At 33.7% G+C, this 22,184-nt stretch overlaps 1 protein-coding gene across 13 annotated transcripts in view; it reads right to left on the minus strand.

The window, feature by feature from the left end:
• NOL4 (nucleolar protein 4) overlaps positions 1 to 22,184 on the minus strand; it is a 365,006-nt gene that overhangs the window by 250,051 nt on the left and 92,771 nt on the right. For 9 of the 13 annotated variants that reach the window (XM_036244377.1, XM_036244368.1, XM_036244376.1 and 6 more), the window contains exon 2: positions 5,946 to 6,095. In XM_036244377.1, the coding sequence (XP_036100270.1) occupies positions 5,946 to 6,017 (72 nt within the window). In that variant the 5' untranslated portion in view covers positions 6,018 to 6,095. Of the gene's footprint in view, positions 1 to 4,909; positions 4,973 to 5,945; positions 6,096 to 22,184 lie in introns of all 13 variants that reach the window. The other 4 variants (XM_036244378.1, XM_036244375.1, XM_036244379.1 and 1 more) reach the window with 2 other exon arrangements.

Below are 22,184 nucleotides of genomic sequence, written 5' to 3' on the forward strand. Positions count from 1 at the left end.
ATGGAGTCACAGGACAAAAGATACGTTTACATGTTCTCCACTGAAGAGAAAAAGCACATCAAGAAAAATTGTTTGGTCCAAATCCCAATTTCCCAGAAGTGGCAGCTAAGTCACCACATCAGTTTTTTGGGGGTTACCACTCCTTTCCAATTGCTAGGATCAAGGAGCAAAGCCATGCTCGAATATGGCTGGGTGTTAATTTGATTGGAGAGGACATTCCCAGAAAATAGAAAGTGGAGGAGAGGAAAAGAGCAGAACAGATAAAAGGGTTTAAAAAGTAGGTAAAGGGAAATTTCTTTTTATATATCATGAAATGACTAAGGCTGCTACTGGTAAAACTAATAAATAATATAATTTCTGGGAAAGCCATGAATGAAGGCCTGGGTGGGTGGTATTCACAGATCAGTGAGGAGCACAGAAGATACAGAGAGACACATTATCGTTCAATGTCTAATTGATAGGAAAAGAGCTGTACACAATATGTCACCCCACAGACAACTTCATGCATGTTTGAAGGGAGTATTATGTTAAAAACTTCACGTATGTTATTTCTGAGCTTCCAAACAAACCTTCTAATAACCCATGCTGAAATCATGCACACAGAACTTTCCTTATCAGGATTTAAACCCACATCTAGCTGACATCAGAGTGGGCACCATTTCCCACTACCTCACGCTAGTTCTTCCTATTACATTTTATCCAAATTAAACACATAAATAGGTATTTATACAGGTGCATACATGCATATACTTTAGGAATTTCAAAAGACGTTTTTTATTACACCATCACAGTACCCAGGAATACCTAAATCTCTGGATCTGAGAGGTATAGGTATCAAGTGAGCTGCATTGGCTCATTTTCACCACAAGGGTGCACTAACGTAGCAATTTACTATACTGGACAGAAAGAGTTAATGCGGTTTCTCCAAGGTTAGTGCCTTTCAAGGAATACATCTATTTACTGAAACATTATTGTTTAACATGAAAATTAGTAATGATAGGGTTTGTGACATAAGTTGATGATAAACTGGTTTGGGTGAGCTTTTATGTCTTTTGATGGTCTCCACTACCATCTTCTGAGTATAAGCATTTGCCGCTATTACTCTTGCCCACCTGTGATCATTCTAACTCCACCTATATAAGAAACATGTCAATTTTGATAAATGGCAGTACACTGTTGTGTTTTAGGATTGTTATTTAATACTCGAACTGCCATGCCACACTGATTTTCTTTCATAGATGTTTTAGACATCTGACTTATTAGTCTGAATAATATTATTTTTAGTTATCAAAAACAGTGGGACTGCTCTAACATAAAAATAGATTTAATTAGTCTCACTAGATGTTGAGAAGAATTCTGAGAGTTTTTACATGACAAGCTAGCAGAACCTAGTGCAAGTTAAAATATCCTATTGAACAGTAAAGATGGTGGATCAATAGTTTTTTTTTTTTTTTTTAAGGACAAAAATAATGCTAACTAAAGTTTTAAGGTTAAGTGTTCTAGATCTGATAGAATAAAGATTTCCATTTTTTTCTTTATTGATTTTTAGAGAGAGAGAGAAAGGGAGAGGGAGAGAGAGACAGAAACATCAGTGAGAGAGAACATGAATTGGTCGCCTTCTGCATGCCCCCTACGGGGGACGGGCCCACAACCTGGGCATGTGCCCTGACTGGAATCAACCAGTGACCTCTTGGTGCATGGGTTAACACTCAACTGCTGAGCCACACCAGCCGGGCATAAAGATTTCTATTTTTAATTTTCAGATAGGAATATAGGAGGTCTGCATGCTATATTATTTTTCTATAGTATGTACCTAGAAAGAAATATTCAACAAATATTGAAAACAAATTTTTTAAATAGAGTCAGTTTTAATTTTTTTCCTGAAAATTAATGTAATAGAATTAAAGCAAATGGGGAAAGCAAATAAAATAACTAAAATTCTCATAAACTTAATCTAGCTAGGGCGTGCCTAAGCACGGGACTCTGGCCTTTTCCTGTTTTCCTTCAGCCCAGTCAAACCTTGGATAAAAGTTACACTGTGGACTTCCAAGGGAGAGTGACACCTACAGGATGCACACAGAAAATGCACAGGTTAGCACGATTCCTGTCTCCCACAGAGGCATGGAGCAAGCAGAGGAACTTATATCCATGATATAATTAGGGCAGTGGCAGACCTTTGTTAATTGTCCTGCTTGTCTTTCTACCTGGGACATGTGTAGTGATTGGGTAAAGAAAGAGAAATAACAATATTCAAAAGTTTACCATATGCCAAGTTCACACATCTTGACTCATTTATTTTACCACATCTTATATACCATCATCTCCCTCTAGACAGAGAGAAAAAAAGTAAATAATTTGCCAAAAGTGACACAGACAGAACGTGCTAGATTTGACATTTGAAACGAAGTCGGTCTGGCTTCTAGCCTATTTTCTTTTAGCTATAGCACATACTCTCTACTCTGAATTAAATGAATGTAATTACTGGCAGCTATATACGTGAGAATACATGCAAGTTTACTGTATCGCACTACAAGTTGCGTGTGTGTGTTTACACATACACATATATTTATGCAGACTATTTTCTCTATTGAAAACATAAACTTTCCCCATTATTTCCTGGATTTCCACAAGTTACTCTAATTTTCCATGTTTTATCAAGAAAGAGCCTTGAAAATTTAATTCTTTAATGGTACCCTGATTTAAGAAATTTCTGAAAAGGCAGCTATGCTTAGCCTATGATAGAATACAAGTGATACAAGACATCCGGAGAACAGCAATACGTTCCCTGGAGGTGGAGTTCGGGCAGAAGTTGAGAAGAATTAGACTGGAAGACAAAGCAACATCTCACATTAGTTTTTTTTATTTTTTTATTTTTAGTAATGTTCATCATTAATTCTGAAGTGACTCTCCAAACTGTAAATACCTGCATTCAATTTTCAATGTAAAAATATATTTTAAGTTCAAATATATATAATTGAATGATCCACACATCTTCCCCACTTTGTTAATGTAGACAATCAAGAGTTTACTCTAGCCAAGTATGTTGAAGGAAACACATTCAATGGACCAGTTACAGTTAATATGGAGACAGTGACAAATACAGAAAAAGACCTAAGACACTAAAATTCAACAATGACTGAAAATAATAATTATGATAGCCTTCACATATTCCTAAAATGTGTCATTTTATGTGGATTTTTTTAAAGCAACTCATGAGTAATAGAATATATACCCTCCAATTTTATCTACAGTCAGATCAAGTTGCAATAAAATTTAAGTTATATAATGCCTAGATATTTCAAGGAATGATATACTGCAGATAGGTAAAAACAAATAGCATTCAAAAGTTAATCCAATATTAAAGGACCACCATTTCCTGCAGAGTGAAACATAGATTTGCAAAAAGGCAAAGTAAATAAAATGACCACTAAATCTATTGATAATATTATTAAGACAATATGACACGCTTTAATGATTAGTTGTATAAGTATGGTTTCTTGGCCATGTAGAAAAAGGAAGAAAAAGGTCAATAAATACAATCATGCATGCTCTATAAGCTAATGTGTTAGAAGTAGAAAAAAAATCTTAAACTTAATGGAACCATTATAATTGCAATAGGTATCTAGTTAATTCTATTAATGACTAGCCAATTCCAGTATTAGTATTGAGAACTAACTTTGGACCCCACAGTCCAGGGACCTAATAGCACTAAACCATTCCATTTCAAATTGCATTTAGTTTTATGCTCCATTACTTGAATATTTATATTAATTTTTAATATTAGACTAAAGTTCATTTCAGAGTCAAGTGCACAGTTTTGCTGGAATTGCAGCAGTTTGTTTTTTCTGTGATGAGTTACTACTCCACAACATAGAAATGTTTTCTAATTCGGATTCACTTTAGAGATACCAGAAGGTAAAAGGTTAGGCCAAAAGAACCTTCATGATATTAGGAAAAGGTGAAAACACTTTAGATGTAAAAAATAAACAATAAAGTTGGGAAATATAAAGATCTTCAAATAAAATGTTCTCAAGAGGGAACAGATGATGTTTCAGATACTGCTTATATTTTAAAAGTTGGTATGCCTACCGCAAAATGCAGAAAATGTCTTCATAATGTTAATGCAAAATGATACATGTTAAAAATGTGTTTGCCAATATATGGGAAGTGTTTAGTATGCAACATGGGAATGGATCAGATTCTCTACATTTCATTTAAGAAAACAAAGGGTGAAGTATTTAGGTCTATGTCATTGACTCGTGTTTCCACTTTAGTTAAAGATCTCTATCTAGTGCATTGGAAAGATTAAATCATTTTAAATTGCTTTTGGCACCTAATCAGATTTGGCTGCCACACTACTACAATGAAACCACTTGTTTCTTGTTTGTTTTTCATTTAATACAATTACACTTATGTCATGTCCACCTTACAAAATCCTATCAAGTTCAGGAAGCTATTTCATAAAAATAAACTATCATAAGAATACACAGTTAGTGATATTAGTAGATCAATATACAATTATTTTCCTATTACCATCCAAAGATAAAACCCTGGCTTAGGAGACAGGTGAAATGAGTATGTTCAGTAATATTAGTCTACATTAAAAACATCCTAAAGAAGATAGTCATTGACATTAGTCATGATAAGAACATCTCCTGAGATATGTAAGTCAAAAGAAAGTTTATGTGGCAGAATTATGTAAGGAAACTTACAATAGTGCCTGCCCACAAACCATGCAATTTGGAAACAGCCAAGAAAACAAAACCATAGAGAAAGAGAGATAAATACATGTATTAGGGGTTATTATGCAACTACAAAGATTCAATATGACCCTGGAAATATAGCAAAAAATAGTTATGAAAAAGAAGCTATTTCTTATGCTCAGTAGCTAATTTTCAAACATATGTACCTGTATTTGAAACTTTGAGCATTTCACACATTTTTCTGTATCTGAAAAAAAAATGGATCCAGACTGATATTGTGTATCAATATAGCTGAAAACAGTTAATATAAAGGCAGCCAAAAGCAAAGTTCTATAAGAATTCTAAAAAAAGGATATTATTCTGATTGCTGATAAGGTACTTCTGAGGTACGCTTTGCTCATATTGGAAAAGAATAATTTACTGTTCAATTTTCCTAGAAAGGATGAAATATGTATATTAAGATGATTTCATAAACTTTTTAATTAAATAAAAAGCTAGATTAAAGTGTCTAGATCAAGCTCTAAGTATAATTAGACACTTTAGAAATAATATATAATTCCATTTTGACAATACACATTTCAATATCTAATAGTTTATTAAATCTGCTTTTCACATAATTTATGATATAAACATTATACATATCCATTTTAAAATGTACAAGGGTATTAAATCTATAAAAACAACACACATCATTTAATAATCTATTCTGTAAGAAATGTATACCCTTTGGTACAAATGTATTTATATAAGGAGATATTTTAAAAGTACATAACATTTTCTTATTCACATGATTATAAGTATTAAATAGGAAATACCTAAACATACTAATATGATTTGAAGGAGAAGGAATGTTAAAACTGTGGTGGTAGTCAAAATTTCATATGTTCCAGTCCATAATTCATATATCATGATACAGTGAATAAATAACACAAATATATCTTTCCATTTGTGAGCATTTGACTGGGACTACCACACAGTATGTATATTTAAAGAAAACAATATGAGAATCCTAGAGAAAGGCTTAAATTATATACAATAGACTTGGTGAACATACAACCAAAATAGAATCAGTAATAATTTAATTATAGCTTAAATGTTGGGTGTGACCATGATATGGTCTAATTTATATTGAAGATAGAATATGTATAATTAACCCATTTTTAATAAGCATTCACAATACCAAATTTCAAAATGCATGCCTTTTCTTTTTTTCTGTCTTTTTTATATGTCTGTTTTACTTACTGCTTTGTAAGTTCTCTTCTGTCCAGCATGTTTCCGAATTTGTTCTCCATTTGGTCCTGTTTCCACATGCATCGAATAGATAATGTCAAAGAAGTCTTCAACCACAGCGACCCGCCGCAAGGACAGCTTCTCGTCTACCCCTACGCCATCCTGGAAACAAAAACAAACAGAAAGATAAAAATAGTAAAAAATGTGCAGTTAACACAAAGTCAATTAAACAAGAACATTTTTTATAAACAACCAAATCAGCTACACAGGAAATTTTTAAAAATCATGAATATGTAGCTCCTCAATTTGTGTTATTTACATGTAGAATTTTAAGAAACATGAAAAAAGTTATTTGACCTAGTTAATTATGCTTACCTATAAATACCATTTTTTAATATTTTATAATTGATTTTTTAGAGAAAGAGGAAGGGAGAGATAGAAACATGGATGTGAGAGAGAAACATTGATCTGCTACCTCCTGCATACCCCCTACTGGGGATTGAGTCTGAAACCTGGGCATATGCCCGACTGGGATCTCTCAGTCCACAGGATGATGCTCAATCTACTGAGCCACACTGGCTGGGCAAATACCATCTTTTTAAAGTTTTATAATGATTTTTTTAATAGCTATCAATATAATGTTCTTAAATTATTCTAATATATATTTAAGTACCAGTAACATTTTTATTATAATAATTTCATTCTAGATATTGATTCATTCATCCAATCAATATTTATTGAGTTGCTGGCTATGGGAAGTTGTTATTAGAAAAATAAGTATAGAATCTAGGAAAGAAATTTGCTATGATATCAGTATTAGACTTAGGACAGCATGTGTTAAAGGTTAAAAATGTGAGCTCAGAAATTATCTAGGTACGAACTTTGAATCCTCCAATCAGAAGTTGTGTATTTTATGCAAATCACTTAAACATCTCTAAATTTCAGTTTTCTGAACTGTAAAACAGAGATAATAGAGCTCACTTAACAGAATTGTAAGAATCACATGAAACAATATATTAAGGATATAACGCAATATTGGGCATATATCATGAACACTCAGCTAATGATGGCTCTTGTCATTTTGATGATCACGATTAAAATATAAACAAAATAGCAGTCGGATAATAAAGACATCACCTCTTGCCCAAGCAGCTTCTTGAAAGAAATAGAAGGTAACATAGGTGGTAGTTCAAGCAGGACAAAAGCCATGGCAGTGGGGAGTGTAGCAAGGAGCCCAAAATTCCCACAGATGGTAGAAAAGAATGAGAAATAAGTTTGGAATGAGATAAGAATGAGATTTAATCTTACATTGCTGCAGCATGAGTTTCCTGCGCAAGGGGGTGATTAACCTCAGCAAAATTATTATGCAGTCAGTGAGTCAAATGGCAAGAGCCTCTTGGAACAGTAGTCCCAGCAGACTCAGCTCACTGCAGAACTGAAAACAAGTAACATAGTGCTTTTTGTTTGCTTTATTTCTATTTTTTCCGATTTTCAACAGGCCTCAGAAGTAGCAGTACTTGAAGCAGCACACTGAAATAACTACACATACGTGAAGTTGTACCTAAGGCCAAATGGGTAGGTGTTTCACCTTTGTTGAAGGTGAAGTGCTCCCTCACAAACTCTCTGTGATGCATGTGAATGCTCACTAGGGTTCAAACCTTTCTCACTTCTCTCCTTCAGCACCTGTTTCATCATTCTTCCATACTCAGCCACATAGATAATGTCCCATCGCCCTGCGATGCCAGAGCAGTATGTGGTCCGGGTACTGAGAAGCTGCATGGGGCATGGCAGTGAACAGCCTGGAAAGTTGTATCTTAGAGGACAGTGCTTGGGAAGCACCATTTCAGATTCCTACCCCTACCACCCTTGCCTAGCCACTGCTCCTCAGAGAACATCCCCTTTTCCTAGGCTGGAAATCCAAATTTTAATTCTACCCACCAGCAAAACCATCCACAAAACTTTGTCTTCTTTTCTCCCAATCATAAAATTTTTACATTTTCCTCTCAGTTCCTTTGCTCATTAACCAGAAATAGAGCAATTTTGTTTAGTTAGTACATTATGAATGATGTAGAGCTCACAGCCTGTTTATTCCTTCAACACATATTTCACAAACAAAGTATTGCCAAGCCCTCCACTAAGTGCTGAGGTTATCAAGGTACTCCAAGTCTTTGTGGAGTTTGCAGTCTAGTACAGAAAATATAGAAAACGTCATTACTAGAGTTATATATTAATTCCCTGTGGTTTCTGGAGAACGTAAATCCAAATCAAGGTGTCCTCTGGAAGCTCCAGGGGACAATTCTTTCTTTGTCTCTTCCAGCTTCCGGTGGTTGCCAGCACTCCATGGCTTGCGGCCATATCACATTACCTTCCTCTTTGATGTATCTTCCCTCTGTGTGTCTCTCTCTTATAAGAACCCATTTTATATGATGGCATTTAAGGCCCAATCAGATTATCTAGGGTAATCTTATCTCAAAATTCTTAATTATATCTACAAAGACTCTCTTTTCCAAACAAGGTAACATTTACACATTCCAGGGATTCGGCTGAACCTCTTGGAGTGGCCATTGTTCACCCAATGGCAGATGTTATGTGTTAGAGTACAGAAGGAACAAGCTGCGCTGTGAGAACATATTTAGGAGATGCTGCAAAATCACTGGTGAACAGTCAACATTATTTCAAGAAATTGTAAGTTTAGTGCTTTTAGAGATAATATTAAAATCACATATATTGGGAAAGGGAAATCATCTATCACCCTTCTGTCATGTGGACCAGCTTACTCACAACTGTGATTCAAGCTCGAATCACATCCACTCTCAAAAATGCCTTCAGGGGTTGGGCCTACAAGGTAGATGAACCCAAAGTACTTCATAAGAAAATGAATAATGAGGCCTTTCAGGAACTGGAAGAAACATATTCAACAAGCTTGGAGCTTAATGAACTCCACATACTATATAAACACAAAGAAATTCACAAGTAGACATTTTGTAGTGAAAATGTTGAACACCAAAGACAAATGGAAAATCTTGAAAGCATCAAGAAATAAATGATTCATCATATGTAAGGAAATCCCAGTAAGACTGAAAGATGACAGATAAACAATGAAAGCCAAATGGTAGTGTCCTGACATACGAAAAGTGCTAAATGTAGAAAAACCTATTGAACAAGAATTTTATATCTAGAAAAGCTAACTTTCAAAATTAAGGTAAATTAAAGATATCCCCAGATAAACAAAACAGAGAATTCAATGCTAGTTGACATGCTTTAAAATAAATGCTAAAGCCAGGCCAGTGTGGTTCAGTGGATTGAGAGTTGTCCCATGGACTGAGAGGTCCTGATTTGATTCTCAGTCAGGGCACATGCCCAGGTTGTGGGCGTGCAGGAGGCAGTCAATTGATGTTACTTTCTCACATTGATGTTTCTATCTCTCTCCCCTTTCCTCTCTCTCTAAAAAAAAAAATGAATAAAAACATATTAAAAATAATAAATAAGGATAAATAAATAAAATAAATGCTAAGGGAAGTTTTCCAGTCTGAATGTAAGTGGTAAGTGACATCAGACAGGAATTCAAATCCACATGAAAATACCAAGAGCTCCAGTAAAGGCGAGTAAAGGTAAATAAATGAATAACCCAAAGACAGTATAGTTATTTATTCTTTCTTTTTTTTTAATCCTTACCTGAGGACATTTTTTCCATTTTTTGTTCAGATAGAGTGGGAGGGAGAGAGAGAAACATCGATGTGAAAGGGGCTGCCACCCGCATGACCCAACCAGGGCCGGGGACAAACTGCAACTGAGGTACCTGCCCTTAGTGGGAACTGAACCCAGATCTCACTGGACTGCAGGCCGACGCTCTAACCGCTAAGCCAAACTGGCCAGGGCTATTTATTCTTTCTTGACTGATTTAAAAGGCAATATGTAAACACTTGTATAATGGGATAATAACATACAGAAATGTAATACATTTGACAATAACAGCACAAAAGAGAGAGAAACAAAGCTGCACTGGAATTTGGGATAAGGAAATAACACAGGATAATAATAAATCAGCAGGCAGAAAGGAAGAGAACAAAAAAAGGTTAAGAAGGTTAATATTAAAACTATATAAATATATGCTTTTGTACTCTCTTCTCTCAGGTCTCTGAAATACATGAAATATATGGTAATAGTTACAACAATATTGTTGGATTAGTATCATATCTAGATATATGTGTAACAGTCATAAAATAAAAAGGTGAGGAAACAGAACTATATAGGAGTATAATAGAGTTATATAGATTATTACTGAGTATATATCTAAAGTACAGTCTGATCATTTAAAGTATATAGGGAAATCCTAGATCAAACAAAAAATTCAATAAAATACTTTAAAATCACTAAAATATTGAATATTTTATAAGGAAAATATATTTAGTAGAAAATAAGCCAATAAAGGAGGACTAGAGGGGAAAAAAACATGAGATATACAAATAATAAAGCAAAATTGCCAATGTAAATCTAATCATATTAATGGTAATATTAAACAAGAATGAACAAGCAATCCAACATAAAGCAAAGATCTTCACATTGGTTACAAATAATATCCTATATATGCTATCTAGAGGAGACACAATTTGGATTCATAGATGCAAATAGGTTGAAGGAAAATGATATATCATGCAATTAAGAATAATAATGACAAAAATAAATGAGCTGGAACAGCTGTATTAGTATTAGAGAACATAAACATCAAACAAAAAACACTGAACATCCACATGCAAAAGAATGAAACTAGACCAAATTCTTACACCACACACAAAAATTAACTCAATATGAATTAAAAACTTGAATGTAAGACCTGAAATTATAAAACTCCTAGGAGAAAACATAGGCATTAAGATCCTTGGCATCAGTGTTAGTGATGTCTTCATGGATCTAACTTCAAAGGCAAGAGCAACAAAAGGAAAAAATAAACAAATGGGACTATATCAAACTAAAAAGCTTCTTCACAGTGAAGCAAACCATCAGGAAAACTAAAAGGTAACCTATCGAGTACCAGGAGACATTTGCTAATTCATATATCCAATCAGGGGTTAATATCCAAAATTAAAAAGAATTCATAGAACTCAACAAAAAAAGAAAAATCTAATTAAAATATGGGTAGAAGATCTAAATAGATACTTTTCAAGAAAAAAAAAATACAGATGTCCAACAGGCGCATGAAAAGTTGCTCAACGTCACTAATCATCAGGGGAATGCAAATCAAAACCACAATGAGATATCACCTCAAACCTATTAGAATTGCTATTGTATAAAAGACAAGAAACAACAAGTGTTGGCAAGGATATAGAAAAAAGGAAACCCTTCTGCACTGTTGGTAGGAATGTAAATTAGTGCAGCAACTATGGAGAAAAGTATGGAGGTTCCCCCAAAATTTAGAAATAGAACTATAATATGATCCAACAATTCTATTTCTGGATATTTATCTGAAGAAAACAAAAGCACTAATTCAAAAAATATGCATTATTTACATTAATCAGGATACGGAAATAGTCTAAGTGTCCATCAATGAACGAATGGATGGATAAAGAAGATGTAGTACAGATATGCAATGGAATACTACTCAGCCATAAACAAGAATGAAACCTTGCCAATGTGACAACATAGATGGAACTTGAGGGTATTATGCTAAGTGAAGTAAGTCAGACAGAGAAAGACAAATACCATATTATTTTACTTACATATGGAATATAAAAAATAAAACGAACAAAAAACAACAAATTTCATAGATACAGAGAAAAGGTTGGTGTTTGCCAGAGGGGAGGGGAGTTGAGAAGTGGATGAAATTGGTGAAGGGGAGGCACCAGAGGTATAAACTTCCAGCTATAAAATTAATGCCATGGGGATATAATGTACAGCATGATGACTTATGTTTAATAATGTTGTTTTGCATATTTGCAAGTTGCTAAACAAGTAAATTGTAAAAGTTCTTATCACAAGGGAAAAATTGTAACTTTGTATGGTGACAGATGGTAAATAGACTGAGTGTGGTGGTCACTTTGCAATGTATATAAATGTTATTATGTTGTACACCTGGAACTAATATAATGTTATATGTCATTTGCACTTCAATTAAATACAAGCTTTAAAAATACATTGGGTGAAAATTTTAGTTTCCGGAGAGAATCCTGTGTTAGAATATCTATGGTTAGTTCAAATGTAAAAAACAGGGTCTAACTTCCGGTTTAAAATGAAAGCCAGGCAGGATACCACAAATGAATCAGATAGTTTGAAGAATTTTTTGGAAGATATGAAGCTGATAATATTAACTAAATATAGAGTTAATAAAACCATACAATAAACTGCACATATTTAAAGTGTAAAAAAAAAAAAAAAACAATAAAAAAACAAATGTGAGTAATGATAAAGAGGGACATTTCATAATAATAAAAGGTTTGAGTTACCTACAAGGCATAATAATTATAAACATATATACAGCAAGAACAGAATTCTAAGTGGTACAAACACACACACACACACACACACACGTTGGTAAAGCAAAACCTGACAAAATTAACAGGAGAAATAAACAATTCAACAATAATAGTTGTAGACTTCAAAACTCCACTTTCAAAAATAGAACAAGAAGGGAGAAGATACATAAAGAACTGGAAGACATGAACAATACTATAAAAAATACATAGACATACATAGAACAACCCACATAACAGTAAACAGAACATTCTCCATGGTAAACCACATCCTAGGACATAAAACATGTCTCTGTAAATTGTAAGAGATTGAAAAAAATATGTTATCTGTTTTCTGATCTAAAGAGAATTAAATTATAAATTAATGACAGAAGGAAAAATTAGGAAACCTATCAATATAAAGAAATTAAACACAATCCTAAAAACTAATGGATCAGAGGAATAAAAAAGAAAATTAGAAAATACTTTGAGAAGAATGGAAACAGAAACACAGCATACCAAAACCAGTACTTAGAAGAAACTTGTAACTGTAACTGCCTATTTTAAAAAAAATTAGAAAGATCTCAAATTAGATATCTGTTTTTCCACATTAAGCGACTAGAAAAAGAGTAAACTAAAATCAAGTAGAAAGAATGAAATCTTTAAAAAGAGAAGAAAAAATTAAAGAGAATAGAATACAATGGACAAAATAAGCAAAACCAAGGACAGTCTCTGAAAAAATGTTTTGAACAACAAAACTTTGTCTTTACTAACCAACATAAAAAGAGAGAAGAATCAAATTATTAAAATCAGGAATAAAAGAAGGAACATCACCACTGACCTTTAAAAAATTATTTGAAATACTATAAACAACTATATGCTAAAAAATTAGATAAGTACATAAAATGAACAATTCCTAGAAATATACAAATTACTGAAATTGACTGAAAAAACAGAAATTTTGAAAAGATCTGTCACAAGTGAAGTGACATATTTAGTTTTTTTTCTTTTTAATTCCACAAAAAGAGCCTATGCCCAAGAGTTTCACTAAACCAAATATTTAAAGAATTAGATAAATTCATCACAAATGTCTAGAAAAATAGATGACAAAACACTTCTCTAATAATTCTATGAAGCCAGGGTTATGAAAACTAAGGAAATCACAAGGAAAATACACTGCAGACCTACAGACCAATATATTTTTGAAGACAGAAAAAAAAATCTTCAACAAAATACTAGCAAACAAAATCCAAGTGTAAATATATATATATAATTATGTACCATAACCAAGTAGGATAATGCCAGGTATACAATATTGGTTTAATACGAAAAGTATTAATGTAATATACCTTATTAACAGAGTAAAAAATATAAAGCATATATCCTATTTCTGCACCTCAACAAAAGCAGAAAAAGTATTTGACAAAAGCCAACATACCTTTCTGACAAAATCTCCTAGTAAACTAGAAATAGAAAGGCGTACCCTCCATCTGATAAAGGGCATCTGTGAAAAACCCCACAACTAATATCTTATTTAATGGTGAAATACTGAATGTTTTCCCTTTAAAAATAGGAACAAGGTAAGAATGTCTGCTCTAGCCTCTTTTATTTAGCACTGTACTAGAGGTTCTAGTCAGAGCAATTAGACAACAAAAAGAAAGAAAAGGAACCTAGATTAAAAAGGAGAAAGGAAAACTATCTTTATTTGCAGATGACATGTTATTGTACATGGAAAATCCTAAGAAATCCACTAAAATAATTAGGACTAATAAATGAGTTCAGCAAGGTTAAAATTCAAACTCAACATAAAAAAATACTGTATTTCTGTTCATTAGCAATGAACAATCAAAAAACAAATTAAGAAAAATGATTTCACTTACAATTGCATCTAAAAGAATTGGGGGGTATTGGAGGGGGTGGAGTGATTGAGCAAAAAAGAAAAAAAAAAGAGAAAGAACTAATGAACATGGACAACAGTGTGATGATTCAGGGGGAGGTGGGTGGGTGGTGGTGGAAGATGGTCTAAGGGGAATAAATGGTGATGAAAAAAATTAAAGAAAATAATAAATAAATAAAAGAATAGCATACTAGTTATAAATTTAGATTTAACAAAGTTAAAGTTAACAAAAAAGGTGTAAGGCATACATTGACAGCTACAAAACAGTTACAGAAAAATTTAAATGATCTAAATAAACAGTAAGGCATCCTATGTTCATGGATTAGAAGACTTAATATTGTTAAGATAACAATACTCCAAAAAACTGATTTACAGATTCAATGCAATCCCCATTAAAATCCTAGCTGGCTTTTTTCTTTCTTGTTTTTTTTTTTTCCCCAGATATTGACAAATTAAAATTCATATGTAAATGTATGGTACTGAGAATAACCAAAATAATATTTTAAGATATTATTAAGATACTTGAAAGTCAGACTTTTTAATTTTAAAACTTATTATAATTCTAATAAAAAAAGGCATGGTATTAGCATGTGAATAAATATATAGATCATTGGGATAGTGTTGATATTTTAGACATAAGCCCTTATTTCCAATTTATTTCCAATAGAAGTGTTAAAACAGTGCAGTGGGGAAAGAATAATGTTTTCAAAAAATAGTACTGAGGCCCTGGCCAGTGTGGTTCAATTGATCATCCCATGCACCAAGAGGTCACTGGTATTCCATCAGGGTACATGCCCAGGTTGCTAGGTTGCTGGCTAGATCCCCAGAAGGGGGGGTTGCAGGAGGCAACCAATCAATGTTTCTATCTCTCACTGATGTCCCCTCCTTCCTCTCTCTCTAACATCAGTAAAAACATTTAAAAATGTATAGTTCTTGCCCTGGCTGGTTTGGGTCAGTGGTTAGAGCATTGGCCTGCAGTCTGGAGAGACCCAGGTTTGGTTCCCACTAAGGGCACGTAGCTCGGTTGCAGTTTGACCCTGGGTCATGTGGGTGGCAACCACTCAATGTGTCCCTTTCATGTCAATGTTTCTCTCTCTCTCTCTCTCTCCTCCCTCACTCTATCTGAACAAAATATAAAAAAAAAAAATGTCCTTGGGTGAGGATAAAATATATATATATATATATATATATATTCTTAGACAACTGAATACCCACATACAAAAGACTGAAGTAGAATTTCTATCTCACACCATATATGAAAGATAAATCAAAATGGATCACAGATTGAAACATAAGAGCTAAAATTTTAAATTCTTACAAGAAAACATATGAATATATATATGTGTGTATATATATATATTATATATATATATATATATGTAGCATTTATCTTCAGATAGAGCAGGAGGGAGAGAGGGTGGAAAAGAGAGAGAGAAACATCAATGTGAAAGAGACACATCAACTGGTTGCCACCCGCACAACCCAGCCAGGGCCAGGGACAAACTGCAACCTAGTATGTGCCTTAGTGGGAACCGAACCCGGGTCTCTCTGGTCCACCAGCCAATGCTCTAACCACAGAGCCAAATGGGCCAGGGCTAGGAATAAATATTTTTAACCTTTTGTAAGGAAAGGTCTTCTTAGTTATGACACAAAAAGCAACAAAAAAATTAATAAATTAAACAACCAAATATAAAAAAATTTATGCTGCAAATGATACCATCAAAAAGGTGAAATGACAACCCACAGAAATGGGAGAAAATATTTAAAAGTTATAATATGGAGCTTTCATCTAAAATATATGAATACATTTACAACTTAAAAATAATAAGACAAATAACACAATTAAAAAATTGTAACGAATTTGAATAGACATTGTTCTAGAGAATATGTTCAAATGACAAATAAGTAGAAGAAATATGCTCAACACCATTAGTAATCAAGAAAATGTAAATCAAAACATTAATGAGATACTACATCACATTTACAAAAATTATTATAATAAAAATAATGAGTATTTGTAAAAATGTAGGAATTAGAACCCTCAGTTATTGCTGATTGAAATGCAAATAATGCAGGTGCTTTGGAAACAGTTGGCAGTAACTTGAAAATTAAACACAGACTTACTAGCTATCTTAGCAAGTCCACAACCATGTATATATTCAACAAATAAAAACATTCACACAAAATATATTATACAAAATAGCAGTATATTAATAATAGCCAAAAAAGGAGAAACAATTCAAATGGCCCTGAACTGATTAATGTATAAACAAACCATGGTATAAACATACAATATTATTTTGCCATTAAAAAGGGATTAATGCATTGAATCATAATATGCCATGTTTGAACCTTGAAGATATTAAGGTAAGTAAAAGAAGCTGGACACCTAAAACCACATATTGTATGATCCCTTTTATACAAAATGTATAGAACAGAAAATTTTACATAGATGTAAATTATTGTTTTCTTAGAATTAGGGAGGAGGGGAGAATGGAAATTAATTGCTAATGAGTAAAAATGTATTTTACAAGTGATAAAAATGTTCAAAAATTAAATGATGATGGCCCTGGTCAGTGGCACAATTGGTTAGATTGTTGTCCCATGCACCAAAGAGTCATGGGTTCACTGTCTGGTCAGGACATCTACCTTATTTAACCAGTCTATAGTTATAATTGAACTATGATATGTCAAATGAAAGTTCATTGCAGACTTCTTTACAAATAAGTTTTTGTAGTTTTTTAAATTAAATTTATTTGGGTGACATTGGTTAATAGGATCACACATGTCTATGATACATGATCTGTACACTGCATTGTGTGTCTACCACCCAAAGTAAATCATCTTCTGTCACCACCTATTTGACCCCTTTTACCCTTTACTACCAATCCTACACCCTTTCCTCTGGTGACCCTGTTGTCTGTGTCTATGACTTTCAGTTTTGAACCCCACATGTGAATAAAATCATATGGTTCTTAGCTTTTTCTGAATCACTTATTTTGCCAAGAATAATATTCTCAAGGTCTATCCACTTGTCACAAATGGCAGTATTTCATCTTTTCTTGTGGCTGAGTAGAATTCCATTTCTCTATTAAAAGACACTTTGGTTGTCTCTTTGTTTTGGCCACTGTGAATAATGCTGCAATGAACATAGGGACACATTTATCTTTGCAAATAAATGTTTTCGAGTTTTTCTTTATTTTTTTAAAATTTATTTATTAATTAATTTTTGTTGCAGATGTTTCTCCTTTTCCCCACACTGATTACCCCCTCCCCCACTCTCCCTGCCCTGTCCCCAGTTTGTTGTCCATATCCACTGTTCATGCATACATGCATATAAGTTCCGTGGTTTATCTCTCCTCCATCATCCCCTCTTCTGGGGATTGTCAGTCTGTACCCCACTTCCATGTCTCTGGGACTATCCCATTCCTCAAAACTGTTATGTTCATTATATTCCACAAATAAGTGAGATCATATGATACTTGTCTTTCTCTGTTTGGCTTGTTTCGCTTAGGATAATACTTTCCAGGTCCCTCCACGTCATCTCAAAAGATAAGAGGTCTTTCTTTCTTACAGCTGCATAGTACTCCATTATGCACATGTACCACTGCTTTTTTATCCATTCGTCTGCTGATGGACATTTGGGCTGTTTCCAGATCTTAGCTATTGTAAATAGTGCTGCTACGAACATGGGGATACATACATTCTTTCTGATTGGTGTTTCAGGCTTCTTAGGGTATATTCCTAGAAGTGAAATCACTGGGTCAAATGGCAGTTCAATTTTTAATTTTTTGAGGTAACACCATATTGTTTTCCACAGTGGCTGCAGCAGTCTGCATTCCCACCAGCTGTGTACTAGAGTCCCCTTTTCTCCACGCCCGCCAACACTTGTTGTTTGATGATTTGTTGATGGCAGTCATTCTGACAGGTGTGAGGTGATACCTCATTGTTGTTTTAATTTGCATCTCTCTGATGATTAGTGATGTTGAGCATTTCTTCATATGTCTCTTAGCCATTTGTATGTCCTGTTTGGAGAGGTGTCTAGTTCCTCTGCCCATTTTTTAATTGGGTTTTTTGTCTTCCTTTTGTGGAGTTGTATGAGCACTCTATATATATTGGAAATTAACCCCTTATCTGATATATTATTGGCAATTATGTTTTCCCATACAGTGGTAGCCTTTCAGTTTTGATGATTGTATCTTTTGCTGTGCAGAAGCTCTTGAGTTTGATATAGTCCTGTGTGTTGGAGAGCTTGGGGAGAGAAAGGAACCCACATTTACTGCTGGTGGGAGTGTAAACTGGTACAGCCACTATGGAAAACAGAATGGAGGTTCTTCTGGGTAGGTACCCACCAGCAGTAAATGAGGGTTCCTTTCTCTCCCCAAGCTCTCCAACACTTGTTATTACCTGTATTGCTGATAATATCCATTCTAACAGGTGTGAGGTGGTATCTCATTCTAGTTTTAATTTGCATTTCCCCAATAGCTAGTGAAATTGAGTATCTTTTCATATATCTGTTTGCTATTTGCATGTTTTCTTGGGAGAATTGTCTGTTCAGGTCTTCTGCCCATTTTTTAATGGAATTGTTTGTTTGGTGTTGAGTTGTGAGAATTCTTTGTATATTTTGAATATAACCATTTGTCAGAGCTGTTTACAAATATCATCTTCCATTTGGTTGGCTGCCTTTCTGTTTTGTTGTTGGTTTCTTTCACTGCGCAGAAGCTTTATGGTTTGATATAGCCCTATTTGTTTACTTTTGCCTTTACTTCTCTTGCCTTTGTAATCAAATTCATAAAAGTTTCTCTATGATGAAGGTCCATAAGTTTAATATCTATGCTTTCTTCTATGTCATTTATTTGTTTTATTTCTTTTAATATGACATGTGATCTACTGTTGAACTCTCTCTCCCTGGCATAAATGTTACCCAATTAAACTGAAACTTTCTTTAGCTTCAGCACAAAGACAATAAACAACAATAAATCTAGCCCTGACTTGCGGCATGTACTGATTTCTGTGGGGTAAGTACTCCCACCATGGAATATTTCAAGCTATGTGAAGTCACTGAACCCAGAGTTGGGAAGAGATGTACAGTAGTGTGCTGTTATATAGTATTTCCACAATATGAATACTATAGACCAGAATAAACACAATCGAAGTATAGATAATTGTATATTATAGTAAAATAATTTGGCAGTGATAAGTTTTGAGTATTTACCACCTTTTAATATAAATTACTTAAATCTATATCATTTAATTTCACAAATGGCTTATGAAATTTCCAAAATTAACAATTAACTCTCATAAGCTAATAGAAGCTAGCTCCAGATACTACTGTTTTTATTTCATTCAAGGTAATTGAATGACATAGTTAATGAATTAAGTAAACATGTTATAGTACAGTTCCTGTGGTCAACTGCTGACATAAAAAGCCTCTGATAACAAAATTTCAAAATATTAACATGACAGCTCATGCTATTATAAGAATATAAATAATACTATAAAAACTTTATATCAAAACTAATGTGATAACAAAACTAATCAAATTTATAAATTGAGTCTGTGATGGAAAGTCTGTGCTCAAAAAAATTACTGGTTTATTTAATGCCGTTATCGTGTTACATTAACACACTAAAATTATACTGAAGAAAAAAAAATGGTTAAGCTAAAAAATTAGCCACCACTTAACTTTCTTCTAGCTTACTAGTTGCCAGTGGATGAGATGGTACATATACATGTAAGAATTTAAGGCGATCATATAAAATTGATCAGTGAGAGACACCAAGCTCAGAAATACTAATATTATAATAAAACAAAAATTGTCATTTATGTTAAAAAGACTCCATGCAGTTCTACATATATCTTCTTTGCTTTACAGGATTATTTAGAAGATACTATTCCTGAGTTTCAAGTTCAACTTTTAAATTCCCCATTATGAAGCCAGACAAGAATAACTGATTTAAAAAGAACCATTATGGGTAGATCTCTCTCTTGCAATGTTTTCTGAGTCCCATTTTCCACAGGAGAGTCTATCTTGTTAGGTGATAATACGGCAAATATGGATGGATAGCCACTGACACTAGTATGCACCTCAAGCATACTATTTAGATCAAAACAGTATAGTTTTATACTCAAAAGTAGTTATAGTCAGCCCTAGCCAACTAGCTCAGTTGGTTAGAGGATTATTTCAATACTACAAGGTTGTGGGTTCTATTCCTGGTCAGGGCACATATAAAAATCAACCAATGGCCCTGCCGGCGTGGCTCAGGGTATTGAGTGTTGTTCCATGGACGGAGAGGTCCCAGTTTGATTCTCGGTCAGGACACATGCCCAGGGCTGTGGGCTCAATCCCCACTGTGGGGGGTGCTGAAGGCAGCTGATTGATGTTTCTCTCTCACATTCATGTTTCTATCTCTCCCTCCCACTCTCTCTAAAAATTAATAAACACATATTTAAAAAAAGCAACCGATTAATACATAAATAAAGAGAACAAACCAATGTTTCTCTCTCTAAAATCAATAAAAAATTTAGATACTTATAGTCAAGTTTTTGATATATCAAATACAACATCTACTAAAATAATTTTTATTTAAATTAAAACAATTAAAACTAATACCAATATAATGTATTTACTGTTTAGGAATCAATAAAAACAGTTATTGCCTTTCCTTCCTAAGTCCAGATTTTGTCAAACCTATTCTAAATGGCAAATTCATCATCATAAACTAATTGATATGAGAGAAATTTTAATAAAATATTTAAAAATAAAAACAGTATAAAGGGCTGCCAATTCATAAATAAAACACAATAAAGGGAAAAGAGATAGTGAAATTAATATATATATCATAACTTTATTTTTCTTGCATTTAAAAAAAAAATTTAATTGATTAATTTATTTTTGTTACAGATGTTTCTCCTTTTCCTCCCACTAATTGCCCCCTCCCCATCCCTCCCTGACCTGTCCCCAGCTTTGTAGTTCATGTCCATTGTTCATGTATACATGCATATAAGTTTTGTGGTTTATCTCCCCCCTCCCCCTCTTCTGGGGATTGTCAGTCTGTACCCCACTTCCACATCTCTGGGACTACCCCATTCCTCAGACTGTTATGCTCATATATTCCACAAATAAGTGAGATCATATGACACTTGTCTTTCTCTGTTTGGCTTGTTTCGCTTAGGATAATACTTTCCAGGTCCCTCCATGTTGTCTTAAAGGATAAGAGATCTTTCTTTCTTACAGCTGCATAGTATTTCATTATGCACATGTACCACTGCTTTTTTATCCATTCATCTGCTGATGGACATTTGGGCTGTTTCCAGATCTTAGCTATTGTAAATAGTGCTGCTATGAACATGGGGATACATACATTCTTTCTGATTGGTGTTTCAGGCTTCTTAGGGTATATTCCTAGAAGTGAAATCACTGGGTCAAATGGCAGTTCAATTTTTAATTTTTTGAGGTAACACCATATTGTTTTCCATAGTGGCTGCAGCAGTCTGCATTCCCACCAGCAGTGTACTAGAATCCCCTTTTCTCCACATTTGTTATTTGATGATATGTTGATGGTGGCTATTTGGACAGGTGTGAGGTGATACCTCATTGTTGTTTTAATTTACATCTCTCTGATGATTAGTGATGTTGAGCATTTCTTCATATGTCTCTTAGCCATTTGTATGTCCTTTTTGGAGAGGTGTCTATTTAGTTCCTCTGCCCAATTTTTAATTGGGTTCATTGTCTTCGTTTTGTTGAGCTGTATGAGCACTCTATACATATTGGAAATTAACCCCTTATCTGATGTATTGTTGGCTATGATGCTCTCCCACAGAGGGGGCTGCCTTTCCATTTCAGTGGTTGTTTGTTTTGCTGTGCAGAAGCTTTTGAGTTTGATGTAGTCCCATGTGTTCATTTTC

Source organism: Molossus molossus, unplaced genomic scaffold (genome assembly GCF_014108415.1).
Source record: "Molossus molossus isolate mMolMol1 unplaced genomic scaffold, mMolMol1.p scaffold_m16_p_6, whole genome shotgun sequence".
NCBI classification, from domain to species: domain Eukaryota; kingdom Metazoa; phylum Chordata; class Mammalia; order Chiroptera; family Molossidae; genus Molossus; species Molossus molossus.